Raw genomic sequence first — 24,706 nt, 5'->3', positions numbered from 1 at the left:
TTATATCGAATGTAAACATTTGCTAGCTAGCAAGATAAATTAGCGATAAAAACTCATCGACTATAACTGCCATGTCCTGTGTGGTCTCTCCACTAACAGCGGGACTATTTCCCAGCACACCATTTATTAAAGTTCACTGAACCATGGAAAGTCATTTCACTGGGCACTGCTTTGTCCATTGTGCATTTCAATGGATTTGTACTGTAACTGAATTTTATTTTATTTATTTTATGTACCGTTGTGCGCTGGATACACATCCTGACAAGTTCGGCAAAATTCCGCCTTTGACATTGTACCTGCCTTAATGCCCCGTTGGCCTTATTTGGCACAAGGGTAATCGGCAGGCCAAATGCCATTGGCCCCAAGAAACCCTCAAGCAGGCACGATAAAGCCCCAGAAGTGACAGTGGGAACGCAACTAGCCCTGGCACGCACTAGCACGCCCTCATTTGGCCTGATAGTGGAAACACGGCTAATGTTTACTAATATACCGAAGCTTTCCCACAGCTAAGGTATATAAATACTCATAGGGCCTTGCTCATCATTCACTCTGTGGCAGCACAATAGCCAAGCAGTTCTCTGTGCATGAGGCTCTTGATCATATCCTTGATCATGACACTAGACCACTTGCCCTGGTTCATTTCAAAATAAAAGTCTTGTTTTTTGTGATCTTCCCCATTCATTTTCAGTGGCCAGTCATTTTTGACCGGGAACACTACAAGTATGACTTTCTGGCATTTACAAAATAAAAGTGCATCAAAACAAACTTTCCTGTTAAAGCACAAACATTTCCTGTTATATAGTGTGATATATAGTACAGAATGTTTTCATATTTTATTTAATATTGCCAAAATTATCCACAAATAATGCTTTTTATTTTTGCTCAAAAAGTAGGTGCATAAGCTCATGTCAGTGAGGCCTACGATCAGCAAATTCCAAAAAGAAATACAAAACCTGTGCTAATTGAAAGAAAACAAGTTGACCAAAAAGATCTAATCCAATTTTTGGTGATAATATAGCATAATGATTTTAACAGGCTGGTCAATTTTGACCGGGAAGACATCCTGACAAGGAAAAAAGGTAAAAAAAAAAATGTAAACACAGCACAAGGGTTAAATATACAGTGCTGTGAAAGTATTTCTTCTATTTTTGTGTATTTTTCATACTAAATTATTTTAAAGCTTCAAACGAGATAACATAAAACAAAGGCAACCTCAGTAAATACAAAATATATATATTTTTTATTGAAGCTAAAAAGTTATCCAACTTCTATATCACCCATGTGAAAAACTAACTGCCCCCTTAAACTTAAAGCAACAACAACAACGAAGCGCTTCCGATAACTGGAGATCAGTCTTTCACAACGCAGTGGTGGAATTTTGATCCAATCTTCTTTGCAGAACTGCTTTAGTTCAGCCACATTGGAGGGTTTGAGCATGAACAGCCCGTTTAAGGTCCTGCCACAGCATCTCAATCGGGTTCAAGTCAGGACTTTGACTAGGCCACTCCAAAACTTTACTTTTGCTACTTTTGAGCCATTTAGAGGTAGACTTACTACTATGTTTTGGATCATTGACTTGCTGCATAATCCAGTTGCACTTGAGCTTTAAATCACAGACTGATGACCAGACGTTCTCCTTTAGGATTTTCAGGTAGAGAGCAGAATTCATGTTTTCCTCAATTACTGAAAGTCACACTAGCCCTGAAACAGCAAAGCATCCCCACACCATCACACTACCACCACCATGCTTGACCGTAGGTATGATATTCTTCTTGTGGAATTCTGTGTTTGATTTACGCCAGATGTAATGGGACCCCTGTCCTCCAAACAGTTCCACTTTCGACTCAGTCCATAGAACATTCTCCCAAAAGGTTTGAGGATCTTCAAGCTGTTTTAGTAAAATTCAGACGAGCTTTAATGTTCTTCTGGGTTAGCAGTGGTTTTCGCCTCGCCACTCTTCCGTGGATGGCATATTTGGCCAGTGTCTTTCTGATTGTGGAGTCATGAACAGTGACCTTTATTGATGCGAGAGAGGCCTGCAGTTCCTTGGATGCTGTCCTTGGCTTTTTTATGACTTTCTGGATGAGTCATCGCTGTGCTCTTGGAGGAATTTTGGAAGGTTGGCCACTTCTGGGAAGGTTCACTACTGTTCCGAGTTTTCTCCATTTGGAGATAATGGCTCTCGCTGTTGTTCTTTGGAGTCCCAGAGCCTTTGAAATAGCTTTGTAACCCTTCCCAGACTGACGTATTTCAATCATCTTTTTCCTCGTCATTTCTGGAATTTCTTTCAACCTTGGCATAGTGTGCTCTATTGGGTGAGACCTTTTAGCCAACTTCATGCTGCTGAAAAAGTTCTATTTAGGTGATGATTTGATTAAAGAGGGCTGGCAGTAATCAGGCCTGGGTGTGTCTAGTAGATTTGGGGATTTAGTAACTAAGGGGGCAAATACTTTTTGACACAGGCCCAGTTGGTATTGGATAACTTTTTTCCTTCAATAAATAACATTATCATTTAAAACCTGTATTTTGTGTTTACTCAGATTGCCTTTGTTTTATGTTAGATTTTGTTTGAACACAAAAAAAAAACAAAAAAAAATCAGGTGTTTGTAAAGGTGAACTGCAGGTTTGATAGGAAAAATCAAGAGGTATGGAGAGGAAAGTGACAGAATGATGCAGTCTGCAGAGAAAAGTGGCAGCCGTTTGTGACAGCATGACCTATTTTCAGCTGTCTCTCTCACCCCTCAGGGTCTGTGCAGGATCCCACAAGGATAAACTCTACACTGTGGCGCAGAAAACTAAAACTAAATATTTCAACAGGCTGTAGCCCACTGAAACCAAGCTTTCACGGTGCAGACTAAACCAATTACAGCAATTACATTCCTAGACAAATAGCCATGATATAACACAACATTTAAGGATTTGAGTGTGTTATTGTGTTTACTGCATGTGAAACTTGTCTTAGTGAAAGATAAGCACAAGAGAACTAGTTAAAAAATGTAAATGGTCTAAAATTCGTATGTTTAAATGAATAGGTTAATTTATTGCAGTTAATTATATAAAAAAAAAAAGATGCACATTTACTTACACCCCCTGATTCATACATAAATTCCATCATAAGGAATTTTCCTAAACAGCTGTTCAGTTAGCCGCGGTTGGAAATGGCCTTTTTTTTTTTTGTAAGTGTATGTGCACACATGAATTTATATAAATAGGGTCTATATCATACCCATTTTCTTGGGCAGCAGGTACACGTCCTGCTTGTAGCGGCCTTCAGGAGCATTGTACAGCTCTATCAGAGCCAGAGCCTGGGGGACAAAGAGCAAGAAATCAGTCACCATGACAACAGCAAGGCTGTGACACACACAAAATGCCTGGGGTTCATACACACTCGCTTAACAAACAGACAGAAAAAGCAACCCAGTCTCTGATAGGATCATTGAGTCAAATTGCACCCAAATAAAAGTATATATTATAATAATTGTTTTAAAAAAAAGGCTTGATCTTTCTTTCTTTTCTCACCTGGGTAGTAGCAGTGATGGACAGCACAAAGGTAGGAACAGTGGAGCAGCTCAGATTGAGAAGGCGACCCTGGAGAGAAATATATAGTCATTTTCATGTATATGCACCAATATAACAATACATTGTAATAAACAACAATATTTACATAAATATATTTTTACTAAAACACTTTAATATATGAAAAATGTCATCATCCTGAGACTTCTGTGAACGTTTTTGCCTCTTGACACAAAAGAATAATTGAATCAGAGTTTGATTCACTGAAATGGACCATTTGAACTGATTCACAGAAATGAATTAAACTTAACAACTCTAACACCATTTTTGTGACTGAAGTTTAAAATCAGTAACGCATTAAAAACATCTTAACACTCTCATACTTGTGAAACTAGTCTAATGACGTGGTCGTTAGAAAAATTAATTGCTTTAAAAAAAAATAAGTGCATTAAAATCCTTATCCAATAGGCACAATTTTGCTTAATTTTTTTACTTTGTTAATCCCCGAGGGGCAATTCAGTTCAAGAACAAAACAACAGACAAGACAAACAATAACTATACATTAAAACAAATTAGTGACGTGATTATGTGAAAATATGTACTTAAATTACAATACTTTCTATATTAAAGATCCGTATAATGGGTAAAATGGATAAATGGGTCAATATACACAATAGAATTGTAAATATGTGACCTTTCCAAAATTACACAATTCTCAATTCCAAATGACTATTACAAAGTTAAATTTAAATTCTTTTCAGTACAGTCTTCCTGATTTCCTGGCAAAATGAGAACCAGTATTGCCAGCAAAATTATCACAAATATACCCATTTATTATCCAAAGTTAGTTATTAAAAACATACAATAAAAACATACATAAAAACATATTTTTACTTCACTTTAATTGAGTTTCAACTTATTGCTATTCATTTTTTGATTCTTTCCTAATTTATGTAATTTTATATTAACTACATTGTAACTACAATGTAAATACAATGTAATTACATTTCAAGACATTAGTATGTACTTCGTACAGCAGAATTACCAGAACAGTCACATCTCTGATATTATTTTTTGAGAGCAATCTCTAACCTCTGCCAGCAGCACTATTCTCTTTCCATCTGGCCAGATTACATGGTCCACTTGCGACCTCACTCGCTCCCACGTCAGTTCAGGGGTCCGGAGACTGGCCTGAAACATTTGAAGATGCATTGAAGAACACACACACACACACAATCTAAAAACGTATGCACACTACTATTCAGTAAACAGTGACTATGTGCACTGTCATACTTCTTTTTACAGATACACACACACACACACACACACACACACACACACACACACACAAATTTGCTTTGACACTCTTAAAGACAGCTGGATAATTATGAGGTTTGCTCACCACGTCAATCTCAGTGTTGGAGTGGCCCATGTTGCAGACGATACAGCCGTTTTTCATGCGGTCCATGTACTCTCTTACCACCACGTTCTTATTGCCTAAGGACACCACAAACACAAATGAGAACCAGTGCACTGATATCAGTCCTCTAAAAGGCTTCTTGGTTTAGATGATTAGAGAAATATCAGACAGATATTGATATTGCCTTCTGGCCGATGCTTCAGAGCTCTGAGCACCAGAACCGTCAGGCACAGGAACAGTTTTTTCCCCTCAGGCTATCCATCTCATGAACAGTTAAAACTGCCCCACTGAGCAATAATTATGTGTAATTCACAGTCTAGTCTTTTTATATTTATCCAACACATCCAACCTCTTCTGCCATCACATTCCCTTGCAATGTATATATTTGTATTTAAATTTGCACTATGTATGTGTATGTGTCTGTGTGTGTATATGTGTGTGTGTGTGTATATATATATATATATATATATATATATATATATATATATATATATATATATATATATATGTCTTATTGTATATTCTATATATACTTTATTTTCTATTCAATATATTTTTTTTAAATTTGTAATTCTTTTTTATTATTATCTTTGTCTTGTTGCTGTTTTGTATTGTTGTACACCGGAAGCTCCTGTCACCAAGACAAATTCCTTGTATTTGTAAGCATACTTGGCAATAAAGCTCATTCTGATTTGAAACTGCTCTGAGAGCGCCACAAAATCAGGCAGTCATATCACTTATTCTCCATTCTCTCTCTTTTTTCCCCACTGAACAACTATAAATCAAATGTCCAAAGTAGTTACTTTATCATCAGTCAACAGTTATCACTCCAGATACAGTAAGTTTATCTGTACCAGCAAATAAACCTTCAAACAAAAACAAAACGTGATTTTTAAACAACCTGTCTTCTAGTTCTTTACTGCAATAGTGTATATGTGTTGAACACTGTTCTTGTAATATTCAGACACAATCAGAACTGTTATCAAACTGCATTTAATTGAAATTCAAGACAGACTGCAGCTCAGGAGAAACTCTGCAACAGGCATAATAATCTGACAAATGTATGAGTCTGAAATGTAATTGACATTAGGGAGAACAATCTATGCAAAAATCACTACAAATGTATTTCTGTGTGCTAAGCAGTTTACGGTCTCCTCATTGTGCAATGAATGTCAACTTCAAAGTCAACTAAAAAAGGAAAGTTTGTTAAGACAAACTTTAAACGTTGGCTTGACCAAAACTGCTTAAAAACAAAGCCATCAAGTCTAAGAGTTCACAGGCATTATGTAGTTTTAAGGTATTATGTTGCATAAGCTGTTGCATATCCACTGTAGTAGTTGCTAGGTTGTTCTGGATGGTTGGTAGGGATGCTGCTTGGGTGTTGCTCATGGTTGCTAGGCAGTTGCTTAAGTATTTAAGATTGCGATGGATCGATAGATGGATGGATTTAATTTTCATAATGTCAAAGCTTTCAAACTACATAATGCCTATAAAACTGTCAGACTGTTTGGATAGAACAACAGATGGATGGATGCTGGGTGGGTGGGTGGATTTAATTCTCATACTGTATAAGCTTTCAAACTACATAACGTCTATAATACTCTCAGACTGGATGGATGGACAGAACAATAGATGGATGGATGGATTTAATTTTCATACCGTCAAAGCTTTCAAACTACATAATGCCTATAAAGCTCTCAGAATGGATGGATGGATAAACAGATGGATGGATGGATAGAATAAGAGATGGATGGATGGATAGAACAAGAGATGGATGGATGGATAGATGAATGGATAGAACATCAGACGGATGGATGGACAGATGGAAGGCAGTGCATTCAGTCTTGTAAATATTGAAGTAAATTCACCTGTGCAGGTGATGACGATGTCAGCCTGTCTGATGACTTCGTTGAGTTTAACTAGCCTGAAGCCGTCCATGCTGTGTGGGAGGAAAAAAGAAAAAAAATGAATGAATGGTGTGGCATCAGAGGTAACAGAACTACTGACAAACGTTATCTGTAATGACATAATGCTGTTGTTGAGGAAATGCAGATTCAGTGAAAGTGGCAAAGGGCTCACCAGGCCTGTAGGGCACAGATAGGGTCAATCTCAGTGACGTAGACGATGGAGCCCATCGCTTTGAGAGCAGCAGAGCAGCCTTTCCCAACCTAATAACACACACAACAAATATGTAAAACACATATAGGTCCAACATGATTACACAAACAGTGTTCCACATCCAGATCGTTTGATTTCCCCAAATTCATATAAAACATTTTCCTGAAGTACAGAGACCTCTAGCGGTTGTATCTGGTATCTACCCAATAATGCAGTAATGCAGCAGTACAGTGGAGGTGTGGTCAACAAGAGTGATTGACAGTATCTCACTAATACTGTAGCAATATAATAAACAGCTATGAAAACAAAACCAGGGAAATAAAAAGGGTCCTAAAATGGGCAGAGCTTAGCAGCTCAGATGTTGTTTTAACTGGTCAGCCACAATGGGTCTACACTATTATGTGTTTTCAATTAAGTTTAATCAAAGGCTATTAAAGTTTCTCAGTGTCATTCTAGTGTAAGTTATTGTCCAGACTGCTGCAGAAGCAGCAAATAGACGGTGATGCCTTTATTTTGCCATCTCCAGTCAGGATGGACCAATGAACAGTTTATTACTACTACATAAGGTTTTCTTTAAAAATCATTTAATTAATTTTGCGTGGCCAGGTGTACAGATATATGTCTGACCGACACTCTTGTTAATCTGTGTCTATGTCCGAAATCTTCGTAATTGATATATTTAAACAGCTATACTTTTTGGTATACAGCTCCAGTAAGATCAAGACCGTTCTAGGATTTAAATGGCAAATGAAGCAAGACAACAGTTGTTAGAAAACAACTTTTACCGCCTAATGATCTCACCTCTCCATATCCACACACCACCACCTGCTTTCCACCGAACATCACGTCTGTGGTTCTCTTTAGACTAAAACACAAAACACGTTTAGTAAAAAAAATATTCAAAACTATATATACTATATAATTGAAAATCCGTTGCACTGGACTTCTACTTTATAGTCCATCAACCATATTGACTGTTGTTGGAAAAACTATTAAGTGTGTACAGTTTTCCTATGGATTTTTCAGGAAAAAGCCATTACGATTGACATACCCATCCAAGATGGACTCCCGGCAACAGTACAGGTTATCAAATTTCTGCTTGGTCACGGAGTCATTAACGTTCATTGCGGGCACACACAACTTGCCTGCCTTGGACAGCTGGTATAGCCTGGGAAAACAAATAATTACTATTATGAGATAAACTAAATAGTACAATTGATCTATGCTCACCATAACACGTACTGAAATAACTTTAAAGTTTACACCAGTCAATATGTACTATTTTAAACAGAACTTGCTTGTCTGAATATCATCACATGTGCCAATTCCACTACTTGCCACTAGATGGAGAAATGCTCATATGATATGGAAAAATAAGACCGATACCTCTAAATTATTGTCCAGCAATTACAGTCAATAAATGCAGAATATTGCACATTTTCAATTTAATGCAAAACAACTGAAGTGATCTTGACTGTTACAGAGAACAAATACAGCACTGGGGAAGGCATTAAATTTTTTTTTTAAACGTAATTCTATATCACTAACACCACCAAATGAAATTGCAGAAATAAACATTGTTTTCAAAACAGCTTTCTGAAAACACCCCCGCCTGCCATTGATCAAACAAAAAGATAGCACCGGCTACAACTCACACCATTGGTTGAGTCAATGTTGTGTCTGATGAGACGGGTCGCTCAAAACAGACAAAAAAATGTTCATAGGGCCTCAGAGACACAGTGTTTACAGTGTCTCTGCATATTAAGCTGTGATAGGAGGAAGTACTATTTTAACACAGAAAAAGTTAATACTTCAGTGTTAAAATTTCAGATTTCTCACCTGTGAACTCCAGTCACACTCTCCTCTACGATGCCTTTGATCTTCTTGAACATGTTGGGATATTTTTTATAAATCCAATGGGTCAAATCTCCTCCATCATCTAAAATCTACAAGACACAATATATAAGGATACTGAAAGGTCATAATATTTCGCTTAAATCAAGTCTATCAATGTAAAAGTAGAGGAAACAGGTCCGGTTTTGTTACCATGTTGGGTTGCCAGCCCTCCACATTAACACATCGATCAATACACCACCAGAAATCATCCTCTGACTCCCCCTTCCAGGCGAATACTGAGAAACCTGCCAGAGAGATTACAGAGGGGTTAACCAGGGAAAAAAATAAAGAGATGGAATGAGTGGATGAGAATGGGAACAAAGGAGACAGACGTACCTCCCTCAGCCAGGGCAGCTGCTACCTCGTTTTGGGTGGAGTAGATGTTACAGGCAGCCCACCTACACTGAGCGCCCAGAGCAGAGAGGGTTTCCATCAACACCTAGAAAAGAAAAAAAAAAGAAAAAAAAACACAAGCTTGACCATTTACTTCAGAAATATAAGGGTGCTTCTTCAACTTCGGGCACTTCCAGCACCGTGGAGAGTCTCGTTAACATTTTTCATCTCTAACTAGTTTAGTTAATTTGTCTACTAACAATATACAACAGTGTATGTACATGCATCACAGCAGATTCGTGTCATTTGTCATTTTTTCTGAAAGTCATAAAAACATACCACCACAATGTAATTTCCAGCACATCTCCAATTTTGTATTGTGTTCAATAGAATTCTGTGGTGGAAATGACGGTGATGGAAATTACATTTTTAACGTTCTTGAAATAAAATTGCTGATTCCTTTGCCTTGCTATGGCTAATTCCACAGATAACATTTTATGTATCGTAAAAACGCACAATTTTTGAAACATTTGGTAAAATTACAGCTTGATTGGATAGCTGCTCATGGGTGATATTTACCTTGATTTTTCTTTGTTTTCCACAAACATCACTTGTTTCATATTTCATCTCAAGCATGTTCTTCACTGACACTTTTGTCGACTTGGTTAACAAGTACACTAACTTGCTAAAACTTTATTAGGGGCAAACGTGGTGTGGGACAGACAAATAATTTTCAGATGATAAATGTTGAAATGTTATATGTTTATTTCAGATTATCTTAGATTATCATAGTTTTAAAGTTTAAACATAATAATTTTTATACTGGATTTTCATATTTTGATACTGAATGTCTGGGTCTAGGCACCAAAATAAATGATGAAGGCCTGGTGAAAAGCAAGACTGAAAGTCTGTTTTAATGTGATATATTTATATAACAAAAAGGATCTGTTAGTTTGAATTAAAATCAACCCCTGGGACCAGGAAAAACCCAAAGTTGAAGATGTCAGGAGACATTTATGCATGTTTGTGCGTACTTGAGAGGGTCACATTTCCTCCAAATTTCTCACAAATATAGTAAAACCTCTAAAACTGACTTGTGTGGTCCTCACCAGTAAACAAAGTTCATAAATAGGCTAAATAATGTCTTAATTATAATGTAAAAATGCAAAAAGGTTTCTGTTAGAGGTAGCATTAAGATGTTGGAATTATATAGTAATGTAATTAAATTAAATTTAGCTTAATTTAAGAATAACACATGAAGAGGAGGTACTCACAAGTATGTATGCATGCTTCAGTGTGTGTGTGTGTGTGTAGGACACTCACAGCGGTCTGTGCAGTGATGTGGGTGCAGCCCACAATTTTGGCTCCAGCCAATGGCTTCTCTCCCTGAGCTCTCTTCCTCAATGCCATGAGAGCAGGCATCTCTGCAGAGCACAAACACACACACACACACACACACACACACACACACACACACACACACACACATCATTAAAACATGCCTGTAATAACAAATGCCTGTTAACAAACAAATTTACATAGTGATTTTCTCTCGAAAGCCCATGAAAGAGTCATAAACCTCATAAACATAGAAAAGCAGGGTAACTTTGAGCTGAAAGTGGCATATAGGCAGGCTGACAGTGTATGAGTGTACAGTGAATTTATGGCTATGTGGTTATGAGGGGCTGAAGGGGCCGCCCTGCTGTCTCACAGTGCACATTGAACATATGGCCCCTCAGCAGCACAGGAAACCATCAAAACATGCCTCGCTCAATTTCACTCACACTTTTACTTAACACAAACAAACACCAGTGGCTCAATCTGTTGACATGCCTGCAGACAATGCAAAATCAGCTGACACACTCAAAAAGATTTATAGCTTGTTGGCTAAACAGGGCCCTTCTCACCTTGCTCTGCGATCTCGATCTCTCTGCGTCCGAAATCGGCCTGTTTGATGTTCTTGATGCAGAAATCTCCGTTGCCCTTGGAGTTCTTCTGCTGCTTGTCGCGGGGAGAGGTCTCATCATCAGAGCTGTCAGTATACGAGGCAGCTGGGGAATTTAATAAAAAAAATTTTTTTAAAAACATGTAAAACAAAGAGTGGTATGAATAGGGATATGTAAAACTACATATTTTAAAAATCAACTAGTTGGTGAGTTGCCAGAATGACTAGTCAACTAACTGGTCTTAAAGAAGCCCTGTATAATTATACTTGTTTTGGGGTCACCAGACCTCGATTATACACTTTTCTTAAGGGGAGTTCACAAAGGACATATTCTTGTGTTCAATAAAACTAGTAGTGCACCAATCAGGAAATGCGAGGCCGATACCGAACTAACATTATAATTAATAAAGGCTGTAAAAATGTATTGTTCATTCATGATACCCAATGCATTAACTAATATTAACGAATTGATCCTTTTTATAAAGTTACCAAAACTGCATTAAAATTACATTGAATGTGAATTGCTAACATTTATTTGTTTGGAAACAGTTATGAATAGTTCTTTTGTCAATATCAAAAGATCATTGTGACAGACTGGTAAGCAGTAAAAACCACGAGAGCATCACACACACAAAAATATATCCATTACAAGCTCTAAAACTGCTCCAGTGAGAAATCATTAATATCTATGATTTGTTTACTGTCTTTGGTGTTTTGCTTTAACACAAATCACGAACTATTAAGCAAATGCGTGAAGACCCATTTATGGTTAAAATGTAATTGCTGTGATTAGTGGTCATGTGACCATTAATCTGATTTAAATTGGGATCCTCACAGAATAGCACTGAGATGAGTGACTGATGAGATATTGAGAGCAACTGAAGAGCGTGCATGTTTGATTGACACCACGAGTGAGCATATCGAAGGAAGTGAAGCTGAAAGTGCTCATGATCTCTCAAACAGTCTCTATCGCTAAACACAACGTCTGATTGTCACGACTAACGTTACATCACATGTACTAAGATTTGTATACGCATGTTTATTTGTTGTTTAATTCGTTTTTATACCCGTTTGCAGTCTCTTTATCCTCTCCGTGCTCACAGTGCAGCGAGTCAGAATTACTACCGTAATGACTCTAGAAATTGGGCAACTTAATATTCATCCAGGTGTAATTCTTACACATTTTTAAAAACAAACCTGCAGATTCATCTGAATAACAGCATGTCTGAAAGTTTAAATTTGTGAATAATTAGAATTGCCAACAATTCACCCACCAGAGGCCACCCTGTCATGCATCAAGGGCTGAGAAAGTGCTCATTCATTACAGTAGCAGTGTATGTGTGATTCCCTGCGTGCTGCAAAAAAGATCGGCCCTGATTCTAGGCACAATCGGCTGATCGCCGATCACAGACTTAAAGGCCGTGACACACCAAGCCGACAGTCGGCCAATGTCGGGCCGTCATTGAACGTCTGTCGGCCTAGTTTTTGTGGTGTGTTTCGCACCGTTGATACCAGTCGGACCCCCGTTGGACCACCGTCGGCGGCTTTTCGGCCAATTGAACATGCTGAATCGGTGGCAGAGCCAGTCGGTGAGACAGATCAGTCTGATTGGCTGTTCAGCTTAGCGAACCAGTGCACGAGAAGAAAAACGGAAGTGACAAAAGCAAGCAAATGACGAAGTCAAGAGGGCACACACACAGAAGGCTCTTCTCATTTTAAATCTTCATCTCATCGGAGTATTCGTCTGTGGTGAACAAGATTGGTGTGAAAATGGTAAGCAAGCGCTGCTTTGTTTACAGTTTGTATATCCACAGTCCTAGCTCTCCCGGTTTCTCTTTTTGAATGACAAATACAGACTACTGCCACCTGCTGGTATGGAGAGTTATTTCCTCTTACGCAGGTGCAGAACATATGTGCTAGTTGGCCGTTGGGTTTAGTCTTTGCGGTATGTTCAAGAGCAACTTTTTGGCCCAGACGCAGGTGACGTGAGGTGACACGAGGTGACACCACAGTCGGCTTTTGTCGCCGCTAGTTCTTTGATGTCAGTTTGGTGTGCCATGGCCTTAAGATGAAGATTGGCCAATTTAGATTGGTGGCCGATCGATCAGTGCACCCCTAAATAAAACCTAGACAGAGTATAACTTAATTGAACAGAATGCAGCGGTTCTAAAAGTTGAAGTATTTTTAACTTGACACAATGTCTTAAAAAGCTGCAACAAACAAACCTCCTGCAGGAATGTAAATTTTCTGGCCCCTAGTGAGGTCTGTTCTGCTGTGTCAATGTAATCCTCTTAAAGAGGCCTGCCAGAGAACCTGCATGCACACAGGAAACCCTTTGTTCACATGACTCACCTGACCACTCTACATTAGAACCTTGATGTACTGTACTAACCTAGCCCACCTGACTCAAGTTTGACGGGGTGTTTGCAATGACCTCTAATGTCTCCTGTGCAATTCTTTCTTAAGAAATGTCACAAACATTTAAAGCCATCGAATGCAGAAGAATTAATTTTCAATTAATTTATTACAAGGCCTCTGGATTATTTAGTTTTTTACTTGGCTGTTTATTACAGTTTAGGTAGAAATGCTGTTTGAATACTTATTACTGAATGCTTATATGAAAATGAGCTAAAACTAAAAATATACATTACAAATATGCATATTGCAAATAGCAAAAATATAAGTGTTTCAGGATGATAGTTATTTGTCATTTATCTAGAGGCCAGACATTAATGTCTTATATTCTAGAGGAAAAACCCAAGTTAACTTTTGTTGAGAACCCATTTGTTATGCTGCGACTACAATTTGTTTTCATGATCTCTAGAAAGCTAGAGTCAAAATAAGATTGTATGGCCTCTGTGGGTTTCCATATGCAAGGCCGTAACAAGGTAATCTGGGCCTGCTGACTGTAAATTGCTCTGGGCCCCTTTCCTATTAAAACATTGTTTAGAATTTGTTATGGGGCCCCCTGGAACTTTGGACCCCTAGAATTGTTACCACCTTCCACCCCACTAGCTACAGCCCTGTCCATATGTACGGAAAAACTCATTTTTTGTAAATCAGTTAGGTGCTTCGATAAACTTGAAATCTCTTTACTGTTAAATCTGTATCATGTATTTAACCAGTGCTGTGTATTTCCATGCAAAAGATTTCCCCTACAACTTCATTTCCTTACTGAGAATCAATGAAAATATGGATGGACTCCAATTGAAACACTGCCTATTCCTTCAGCTGTGATTTAAGAAATCTCTAGCTTTTGTCAAAGCACTTTAAGTAAGCCTTTTGCATATTTTTTTTTTCATGACTCTGTGTGTTCACCGATGTTCCCAACTGCTGCACATACAATGCCATACCTGAGCTGTAGCTGTCTGTAGACGACTGTGAGATAGAGCGAGACAGAGATCTGCGGCCGATCTTGGTGGGACGTTTGTTGAACTCCTGCTTCTGGTCTGCAAACTGGATCTGCAGAGAAAAAGGGTGGAGAGAGAGAAGAACAGAGTGAGACACCTTAAAAAAGGTATTGTGCAGAGTTGAGATTGGATTACAAAAGAGCCCTTCTGTAAGCCCTTCAAAATAGCCAAATAATCTTTGAACTGTTCTACGATTGCCTGAGCTGTAATACTCAGAGATCATGTTCAACAGCCCTCCTACTACCAAGTGTCAAAATACCAAGAATTGAAAAGCCTTTAAGTATGTAAACAATGACCAGCTCAAACACAATGCTACTATTCACATATTAAACCAAATACAGCAAACTACGCAGGAATAAGCCTTCCGATGCTTTACTCAGAAAGTGAGATGGAAATCATTTAAAACCAAGATCCTGCACTCCGTAATCTTTAACTAAACTTGAACTGTTAGGTAGGAACTTCCTTTTTCCCCACAGATAAGGTGCGGTCAATTTAGGCTTTGAGCATGCAAAATGTGTTTGGACATTGCAACAAATATGGGCAAGAAGTTCTGCTGTAAATAAATAATAAAATAATAATAATAAATTCAAACTACTAAAACATACAATGAACCACACAGCTCTGAAGTTCGTTGTATTCAGCCAAGAGGTCAATCAGTGTTGTTCAGATTGTCGATTGGTCAAATGTTTTTAATATACAAATTTATAGCTCAGAATTCACCAAACTAGAAATTTAAAATGCAGTGGAAGACGGACATTCTTGGTATATGCTTGCATTTCTGCCATATCGCATAAAAATGCATATAGACAGAAGTGAATGAAGCACAAATTCAAGTGTCTGCGTTATCATAATGAAATCTACTACATCAGCATCCTTTGAGCGTTGTCACCCACTACAGTGCACCTATGCATACTGTAAGTCTCGATCAGCAGTGGAAACCATTTAGAGCTTGTTGTGAAGCAATCATAGATGTGCCGGTAAACTGCTGCAACAATTAATGGGACAGCAGCTGTTGCCAGCAATAAGGAACAGGCTGTGTAAACCGTGAGAGAATTACGGCATGGTGCCCTGCCGACGTTAACTGACGTGCCCCGCTGGGGGATTTGAGTCAACAGCAGGAATCAAATCTCACAGCTCCATCAATTCCATCATTTTAAAAGCACCACTCTTACATAATGCTGTGACATATCGGAGACCAATCAACCTCATTTCGAGTGATCGCAGCGATTAATCTTTGGGCTTTAGGTTTAAGCTATAAGAAGAGATGCTTTCAGCAACGTTGGATGGTTAGATTTTAGAACACACAATCACGCAGATGAGTGTATGGCCCTGACTCAGTCTCTCACAGACCTCGAATCACACAGGCGTGTCACTGCGCCCCGAGCTGAAAGAACTTGCGCGTGACTGTCACTCAGTGGGGTTTTGCAACAATAGCAGTACAGAGAGGCCTTGAATCATTTTGGGGAAGAAAACACCCACGGCCTCTGAACTTAAATCTGGCACCTCTTTATCTCTTATCGTTTGACACAAAAGGGCTGAAGGACTGAATGTTTCAATGTACAGGAAACACACACACACACACACACACACACACACACACACACGTTCTCACACCAGATATTGTATGTGTTCACAGAAACAAATGAATGATAAACTGATAAGAGAAACTTTGTGACACACTTAGATTCAGTAAGAAATGTGGTACAAAACCACAATAGCAAGATACACATCCAATTCTAGTGAGCTACCTTCTTAGGCATATTGGTTCCAAAGGTGTTTTTCCCCCATTCATTTCTTCCATTGGGATTTCATAAAATCCTTCATAAGAGTTCTAAGCCATGAACCAAACTAACCAGCTCTGAGGTGAATGAGAAGATTACAAATCTTGATTTGAAACAAAAAAGTATTTGAAATGGGACAAAAGGTACAAGACTTTGTACTTCATGACTTTAATGAAGGAATGAACAACAATCTCAAATTGTAATCAACATAAAAATATAGATTTTTATGTTTTAAGTTTACTGGACTTTATGACATTAATTGATAAATGAAAACTATTTATGGCATTATTCTTGAAGACATCCTCACTATGCAAAATTTTTCCCAAGTGCCTAAAACTTTTGCACAGTACTGTATATACAAGTGTAGTGTATGGAGAGTGTCAAAGTGCATCATGTAAGTGGGCTTTTGCTGCTGAGCTCATTTGCTGCGGTTTGTTGGTCCCCATTCTTTGATTGGTGAATTTTTCTCTGCATGGGTAGCGTAGTTCTACACCAGGAATTCTGCTAACATGTATGGCTTCAACTGATGCATACTGATGGCTTCAACAGAAGCATATACCATCAATTAACAACCTAACAGCTCACAGTAGGTCTTTCTTTAAAGGTTTATAAGTTATCATTAACAATCAATTCGCCTTTGGAAAAAACTAGACAGTTGCACTCTATATGAATAAAAATACGCAGTACACAAAAATAACACTGGATAAAATAGTCAATTGCAGTATACAATGCACATAATCATCATTCTTCCAGAGCTTTGCATCTGTGCTATGCTCATTAAGACACTGAACTTGCACCTTCCTTACAGATCTGACCTCATAGAGGTCAATGATGCTGGAAAGAGATTGTGTTGGAAAATCTATGGAAGGAACCCCTCTCTCTCTCTCTCTCTCTCTCTCTCTCTCTCTGCAGCCCCCTGTTAATCCATGCTGAGCACACAGATGGCTCGGGGTCTATTTTCATTCCAGAAGGTTAAGCATACAGCCCTCGGGAAAGCCTGGAGTGCATCTCAACAGCCAGGAGCCTGAAGACCACCCAATCGCGGTCTTCACTCTTACCTTCTTAACAGAGGGCTCAGAAATCACTCCATCCTTCTTTTCCTTCAGCATCACAGAGATGGAAGTGAAGAGTGGCAGAGGGAGAAACTGAGCTAAAAGGAGAACGGAACGCCGCAGGGCAACTGAACTTTAATTATACCAGCTTTACACGTGACCAGTTCGAACTGATCCCATGGCCCGTGTAGCACAATGCTGGACTGTTTTTCTTTGCGGCTTTATTGTCCATCTCTCTTTTAATTGTTAATTCTTTTGAGTCTGGAATGCTTCTGGTCAGTGTTGGCAAAATGTGTATGATTTAAGCTTTGAGGGTGGTGATTTGTGTCACATGTACAAGATAATGAAACATGCCAAGGACACATAGACATGCACACAGTTCACCAATGACCCTGACAAAGAGCGCTTTGTGCCTCATATTCCGAGACCTATGACCAGGAGACAGATCTCATGTACCAGTTAAGACAATTTACTCGAGTGTTCTAGAGTTCATTAACCCCACATTTATGGCCAACTTCAAGTTAAACTGCAAGTATGACACTGTTGGCTTCTCACTAGTAAAATGTGCCAAGACTTTGACTGTTATTTCAATATTGTAAAAGAGACATAATACTGATAAATGTTTTATGATGGCCCATACACTGTATGAAAATAGAGCCAAAAGAAAGAGTAAATGAGTTGGAGAGTCTCCACTTCTTGTCTATTCAAGCTCTGGAGTGTTGGTTTGAAAACTTCCTCCCAGTAGGACTGTACACTTTCCCCGTAGAACTGGATGATTATTTGATTCACTTAAAAAAAAAAATAAATAAAAAAATAAAAAAAAAAAATATAATAATAATAAATATTATTATTTCTCACCTAAAGAGCATTTTAAACAGGCGACAGAGCGCAACAGTGCCGGCACACTTTCAGCCACCTTTGTTCAGGAAATACATTTTCAAATTTCATTCATTTTTTCTATAGGGATTTCATAAAATCTTATCTAAAAGTTCTAATCCATGAACCAAGCCAACCAGCTCTGAGGTGAATCACAACATTACAAACTTTGATTTGATGCAAAAAAGTATTTAAAATCTGAAAAAAGACAAAAGGTACAAGATTGCGTAATTTACGTCTTTCATGAGGGAATGATGGAATTAACTGAAAATGATAGAAACTTTTCAAACTATTGATTTAGAGCTGTTGATTTTAAGTATAGAAACAATACATTCTAAGTTTTTTTGAAAATAAGCTGATATATATATGTATTAGTATTTTAAGAGTGTAGGGGAGACCATTTCCACAGCGCGTCATGGGAGCGAGCGGACACTGCAGAGCTCTTTTGGCGCACTTTGTTTGCCGCGATTCTCTGATTGTTGAATCTTTCTCATCAGGATCATGGTTGGTGTAGTTCATCAAAATTTGTTCAAAAACATTTTTAAACAATGAAATTGAAATAACTTGGAGAAGCTTAAGCAGAAGCATATACCATTGATTAACCACCTCGGAGCTCACAGTAAGTCCGTCTTTAAAAGGTTTATCTTTCAAATCAATTAGCCAAGCTTATGGAGAAAATGAATGGGGTTTTTACGTCCAGAACTCGGATACGGTTTCCTTCAAATGTCTGTGCCATTAAACTAGACATATTATTCACGAAGCTAGCTATAAACATATCAATGTTAATGAACTTGCTAAATTTTTTTTCAAAATGTTGCTCCGCCATGACAGTAGTTCATCTGAAAGAGAAAACTGACTGTAGGAGACGACAGTTCAAAATAATGCCGCAGGAACAACTCTTGTGGCAAGGCTGAGAATGCAACACGTACTTGAATTGCATAATTAATTGTGGTCTGGCAAATGATGCAAGAAATCCAGCTAGAAGCATTTGTGTTTACATACTTGCATGAAGAACGTTTTGGGCATAAAAATGCAGGTGCTTGTTTAATGAAGGCTGGTCAGGTGCGGTCAGGGACAGAAGATTACAGACCTGGGGTTGCTTACTTTGAACTGTCTTAGCAGACTTGGTCCTGTGCAAAGATGTGGCAGATGTACAAACACATACAAACTTCATTGTACTGTCTTGAAGTACATTGCACTCCTAATCATAGATGCCAGCACACTCTTAAGTTCACTGTAAGGACAGCAAGCTTATTTAGGGAAAAATAACAACTCCATAAATCGCACCAAAAATAGGGTAGTTCCCATATGGTTTTATGAATATCTAAGAAAAGCAGCAATGCATCTAAAAAATTCTGCAAACACACAGGTCATCGTCCAAAAAGGACTAGGTTTTAGATGAGGATAATCATATCTAGGCTGAGACAGAGACATGTGCCATTTTGTTCTCTTTCTTAACACTGAACATCGTGTCAGAAGAGAATTAGGTATTTTAATCTTCCAGAGGTAATATGAATTGATTTATCGTGGAGTTAACGGGGAAAACGAGAGGCGGTGGAACATGCTTTTACGTCAATGAAAGTTGGTGTACAGATGTAACAATGTTAAAGAAGTTTTAGGATGTGCTGTCCCAATTTGGAAGCACTCTTTATTACCTGTAAGCCTTTCTACTCGCCGCAGGAGTTTTCCTCGTTTATTCTGGTGAGTGTGTATATCGCACCAAACGCGTGTTTGAATGCCGCGCCGCAACAGCTGGCTGATCAAATCACAGACATGGAACAACAATACCCGGACTCAGTTATTTTTATATAAAAATAATGCCAGGGATGTGTGCTCTCCCCACTACTCTTCTCTCTCTACACCAACGACTGCATCGCCAAGGACCCCTCTGTCAAGCTCCTGAAGTTTTCAGATGACACCACTGTCATCGGCCTCACCCGAGGTGATGATGAGTCTGCATACAGAAGGGAGGTTAAACAGCTGGCTGTCTGGAGATGATTGTGGACTTTAGGAGGAACCCCCCAACACTGTCCCCCCTCACCATTCTAAACAGCACTGTAGCAGCAGTGGAGTCATTCAGGTTCCTGGGCACTACTATCTCACAGGACCTGAAGTGGGAGACCCACATTGACTCCATTGCGAAAAAGGCCCAGCAGAGGTTGTACTTCCTTCGCCAGTTGAAAGAATGTGCCGCTCTCAGGAGCTCAGTGAATTCCAGCGTGGTACTGTGATAGGATGCCACCTGTGCAACAAGTCCAGTCGTGAAATTTCCTCGCTACTAAATATTCCACAGTCAACTGTCAGTGGTATTATAACAAAGTGGAAGCGATTGGGAATGACAGCAACTCAGCCACGAAGTGGTAGGCCACGAAAAATGACAGAGCGTGGTCAGCGGATGCTGAGGCGCATAGTGCGCAGAGGTCGCCAACTTTCTGCAGAGTCAATCGCTACAGACCTCCAAAGTTCATGTGGCCTTCAGATTAGCTCAAGAACAGTGCGTAGAGAGCTTCATGGAATGGGTTTCCATGGCCGAGCAGCTGCATCCAAGCCATACATCACCAAGTGCAATGCAAAGCGTCGGATGCAGTGGTGTAAAGCACGCCGCCACTGGACTCTAGAGCAGTGGAGACGCGTTCTCTGGAGTGACGAATCACGCTTCTCCATCTGGCAATCTGATGGACGAGTCTGGGTTTGGTGGTTGCCAGGAGAACGGTACTTGTCTGACTGCATTGTGCCAACTGTGAAGTTTGGTGGAGGGGGGATTATGGTGTGGGGTTGTTTTTCAGGAGCTGGGCTTGGCCCCTTAGTTCCAGTGAAAGGATCTCTGAATGCTTCAGCATACCAAGAGATTTTGGACAATTCCATGCTCCCAACTTTGTGGGAACAGTTTGGGGATGGCCCCTTCCTGTTCCAACATGACTGCGCACCAGTGCACAAAGCAAGGTCCATAAAGACATGGATGAGCGAGTTTGGTGTGGAAGAACTTGACTGGCCTGCACAGAGTCCTGACCTCAACCCGATAGAGCACCTTTGGGATGAATTAGAGCGAAGACTGCGAGCCAGGCCTTCTCGTCCAACATCAGTGTCTGACCTCACAAATGCGCTTCTGGAAGAATGGTCAAAAATTCCCATAAACACACTCCTAAACCTTGTGGAAAGCCTTCCCAGAAAAGTTGAAGCTGTTATAGCTGCAAAGGGTGGGCCGACGTCATATTAAACCCTATGGATTAAGAATGGGATGTCACTTAAGTTCATATGCATCTAAAGGCAGATGAGCGAATACTTTTGGCAATATAGTGTATATATATATATATGTCTAATGTGTATTCTATATATACTTTTTTCTTTTCAACAATTATTTTTTATTCAATTTTAATTATTTTTTTAAAAGTCTTGTTGCTGTTTTTGTATTGTTGTGTACTGGAAGCTCCTGTCACCAAGACAAATTCCTTGTATGTGTAAGCATACTTGGCAATAAAGCTCATTCTGATTCTGATTTATGCATTAAAAAAAGATGCAAAAAGCTCAATTTCTGAGAATGACACAAAGGCCATATGTTATGTAGGAAAGATTCAGGCCACATGAGCAGCACATCCATGAAAAAGATGCCTTACTTAAAAGAGAGAAAGACAGACACTTGCAGCACATAAAGTGTATTTCAAAGCTCCTATTTAGAGCTGCAATGATTATAGAACACAAAAGGGTGAAATAATCACATTTCCTGTGAGCTGAGGTCTGTGTTCACAGCCCAGCTCTTGCATGTTTTTCACTTCAAGCTTCTGCATTGTGAACAAGCACATTTCAAGCTGCAGGGTGCAGATGACTTAATTAGTGATTTGATAAAAGGCTGACTCCTTTTGTGATGTTCCTCAAGGATAATCATTAGATTGTGTCTCTATTTCAAACCCTAATGAACTGACAACCAAGACCACGGTATGAAATTAGCATCAGCCACCCGCCAAATGCAGATATTTCATGCCACTGTGGCGGGCGACCTGTAGACATCTCAGAGTGACAAGAAAGGCTGTTAGACACAATGATGTGTGTTTGAAGAAGCACACTTGATTATATTTTGAAGAACAGATGACAGAAAAGCAGGCATCTGATTCGCTGTGTTCAGAGGATTATTGGCACATTATATATAATGAGGTCTCACTATTTCTTCCCCGTCAGTCATCTGGGAACAATTTGTAAGAATAGTGTCGTCTATGAGAATGCTGCAAATTATCTCATGACCATCTCAGAATGCAACAACATTTTGACTACAGGTGAATTCTCGTATGTGTCATAATTATATATATATATATATATATATATATATATATATATATATATATATATATATATTTTTACACACTGTGCCACTGTGGCTGGTGGGCAAAAAAGTTAATTTCATAACCTAAACAAGACTATAACTTTATTATAAAGGTGAATTAATGCAGTGATGTAGTAGTAATGTTGTTTTGTTATTAACAATAAAGCTGCACTTTGATCTATTTTGGCATTGAGCGTTGCCATAGTAACAAATCCTCAAGGGTTATTATAGTAATTCCGATGAGACATGAACACAGCATAAATATTAGGTTCCACTTCAGTTAGGATGGTACCTTGGGCCATGTTTATGGCGGGTATTAAGATGTGTTTTGGGCAATCTGTTTGAAATGGGACGACGCTAAAGGCAGTTGTAAATGGGGCCCAAAAAGTTGAGATTTGTCCACTTCAACCACTTTCGGAGGTAGCCGAAAACACGTGACCACATAAGGCTCATTGTGTAAATTATGACTATTAATATGACCACATATTATGACGGTTTACACCTAACGTGTGTGTCTCGCTTGTCCACTTGTGATCGGATCACCCAAAATTCATCAGTGTAAACAGGGTCTTAGAAGGTACATAGACAGTAGAAAACAAGTCAGCTACACACAGTTTGAAACAAAGCCGAGGACTGATCCATGACTGACTCTGTAGAACAATAATAATTTGAGTTCTGTTCCACACATTACTTTAACTGTACTGAATGTACATCACAGTAAAACATTCTATAACGTGCACCAACATAGAGTTATTAGGTCTGTCTCTCACTCTTGGAGCGGTCTACAGTGTTTACAGACAGCCACAGTATAATCGTTTCCCCGACTAGCATCTGCATTATCTTACTGTTTTATACATTATGGATGTGTGCTAATTTTGAAACAAATGAAAAATGAATAATGAAAGCAACGCTACACGAAGTGTCGGCTTACATCATCGGTTCCAATCCTGATGAGTTGTGGGTGCAGAACAGAGGTCAAAATAGAAACTGACTTATCCCTGACCCCGCAGCGACTCTTTTAGATTGCTGTCATGGTGATGAAAGCCACGGCTGGTGTGCCAGGGGGATTGTTTATTTAGGATGCAGTGGAGCAAGTTGGTAATTGTACTGGCATAATGGTGGCACTGGGCGGCAGTGTGTTCAAAGAAGCATCCAGAAAGGGTCTCATCTACTGCTTGGCTTAGATCTTGCAAAGTTCTTTTCTTATGGGCACAGCTACAGACAGGAGATGAGACTTGGCAAAGGAACAGTTTGCCTAAAAATGACATTTCTGTCATAATCACCCTCAAGTTGTAAACCTATAAGCCTTTATTTTCCCATGAAATATAGCTATTGTTAAAAACAATTCTAGTTATGCAGCTCTTGTTATATGACAGTTCATAGTCACCAGGGGCTGTTAAGGTCCAAAAATGACAAAACACCATAAAAGTAGTCCATATGACAAGTGCACTATACACTATATTAAGGCTAGGATATACTTTGTATTTCCGCATGCAGTTCCATCTCGCACTGTCAAACACTCAGCATTTCAAAGTATACCCTACTTTTGACTATGAGCCTATACAAACGCATTTGACACATGTGCACTATGACTATTTTGTGATAGACTCTTAGCACAGCAATGCAAAAGAATCTTCAAAATTTCTTCTTCTGTGTTCTATTGAAAAAATAAAAGCATACGGCTTGTGATCACCAAAATTGTCATTTTTAGGTGAACTATTACTTCAACCCTACATTAATAACTGCAATTAGTGTCTGCAGGCTAGAGCTGCAGGCTGGAGCTGTACAGCAACTCCAGAAAAAAATTATAAAAAAAAACACATTACCATCCAGCCGAGCTCAGAGATAATAAACAAGGACATTTCAAAGGGAAAATTCATGAGATATGATAGTTTGGAATTTACTCCAGGACAAAAGGTTCCACATGCGCAAAATTCTTACATAATCACGGTAAGAAACAAGGAAATGTTTCAGCAGGGATGTCATGACTGATGGACATGTTCAGTGCAGATCCCAAGCCAATAGGAGAGGAGAAACTAGCATT

At 38.9% G+C, this 24,706-nt stretch overlaps 1 protein-coding gene across 1 annotated transcript in view; it reads right to left on the bottom strand.

Annotated features, from left to right (window-relative positions):
* The window catches only part of LOC127435028 (putative adenosylhomocysteinase 3), a 57,567-nt gene that overhangs the window by 6,922 nt on the left and 25,939 nt on the right, over nt 1-24,706 (bottom strand). Inside the window, exons 2-15 of the mRNA XM_051688144.1 lie at nt 14,582-14,690; nt 11,191-11,334; nt 10,607-10,707; nt 9,287-9,389; nt 9,101-9,195; nt 8,894-9,000; nt 8,106-8,222; nt 7,856-7,919; nt 7,016-7,104; nt 6,805-6,875; nt 4,919-5,013; nt 4,609-4,707; nt 3,520-3,588; nt 3,227-3,305 (exon numbers count right to left, since the gene is read on the bottom strand). Coding sequence (XP_051544104.1) covers nt 3,227-3,305; nt 3,520-3,588; nt 4,609-4,707; nt 4,919-5,013; nt 6,805-6,875; nt 7,016-7,104; nt 7,856-7,919; nt 8,106-8,222; nt 8,894-9,000; nt 9,101-9,195; nt 9,287-9,389; nt 10,607-10,707; nt 11,191-11,334; nt 14,582-14,690 — 1,342 coding nt within the window. The remainder of the gene's footprint in view (nt 1-3,226; nt 3,306-3,519; nt 3,589-4,608; nt 4,708-4,918; nt 5,014-6,804; nt 6,876-7,015; nt 7,105-7,855; nt 7,920-8,105; nt 8,223-8,893; nt 9,001-9,100; nt 9,196-9,286; nt 9,390-10,606; nt 10,708-11,190; nt 11,335-14,581; nt 14,691-24,706) is intronic.

Source organism: Myxocyprinus asiaticus, chromosome 45, assembly GCF_019703515.2.
Source record: "Myxocyprinus asiaticus isolate MX2 ecotype Aquarium Trade chromosome 45, UBuf_Myxa_2, whole genome shotgun sequence".
Classification (NCBI taxonomy): domain Eukaryota; kingdom Metazoa; phylum Chordata; class Actinopteri; order Cypriniformes; family Catostomidae; genus Myxocyprinus; species Myxocyprinus asiaticus.
The sequence above is the reverse complement of the archived record's forward strand: the minus strand, read 5'-3'. Positions and strand labels throughout refer to the sequence as shown.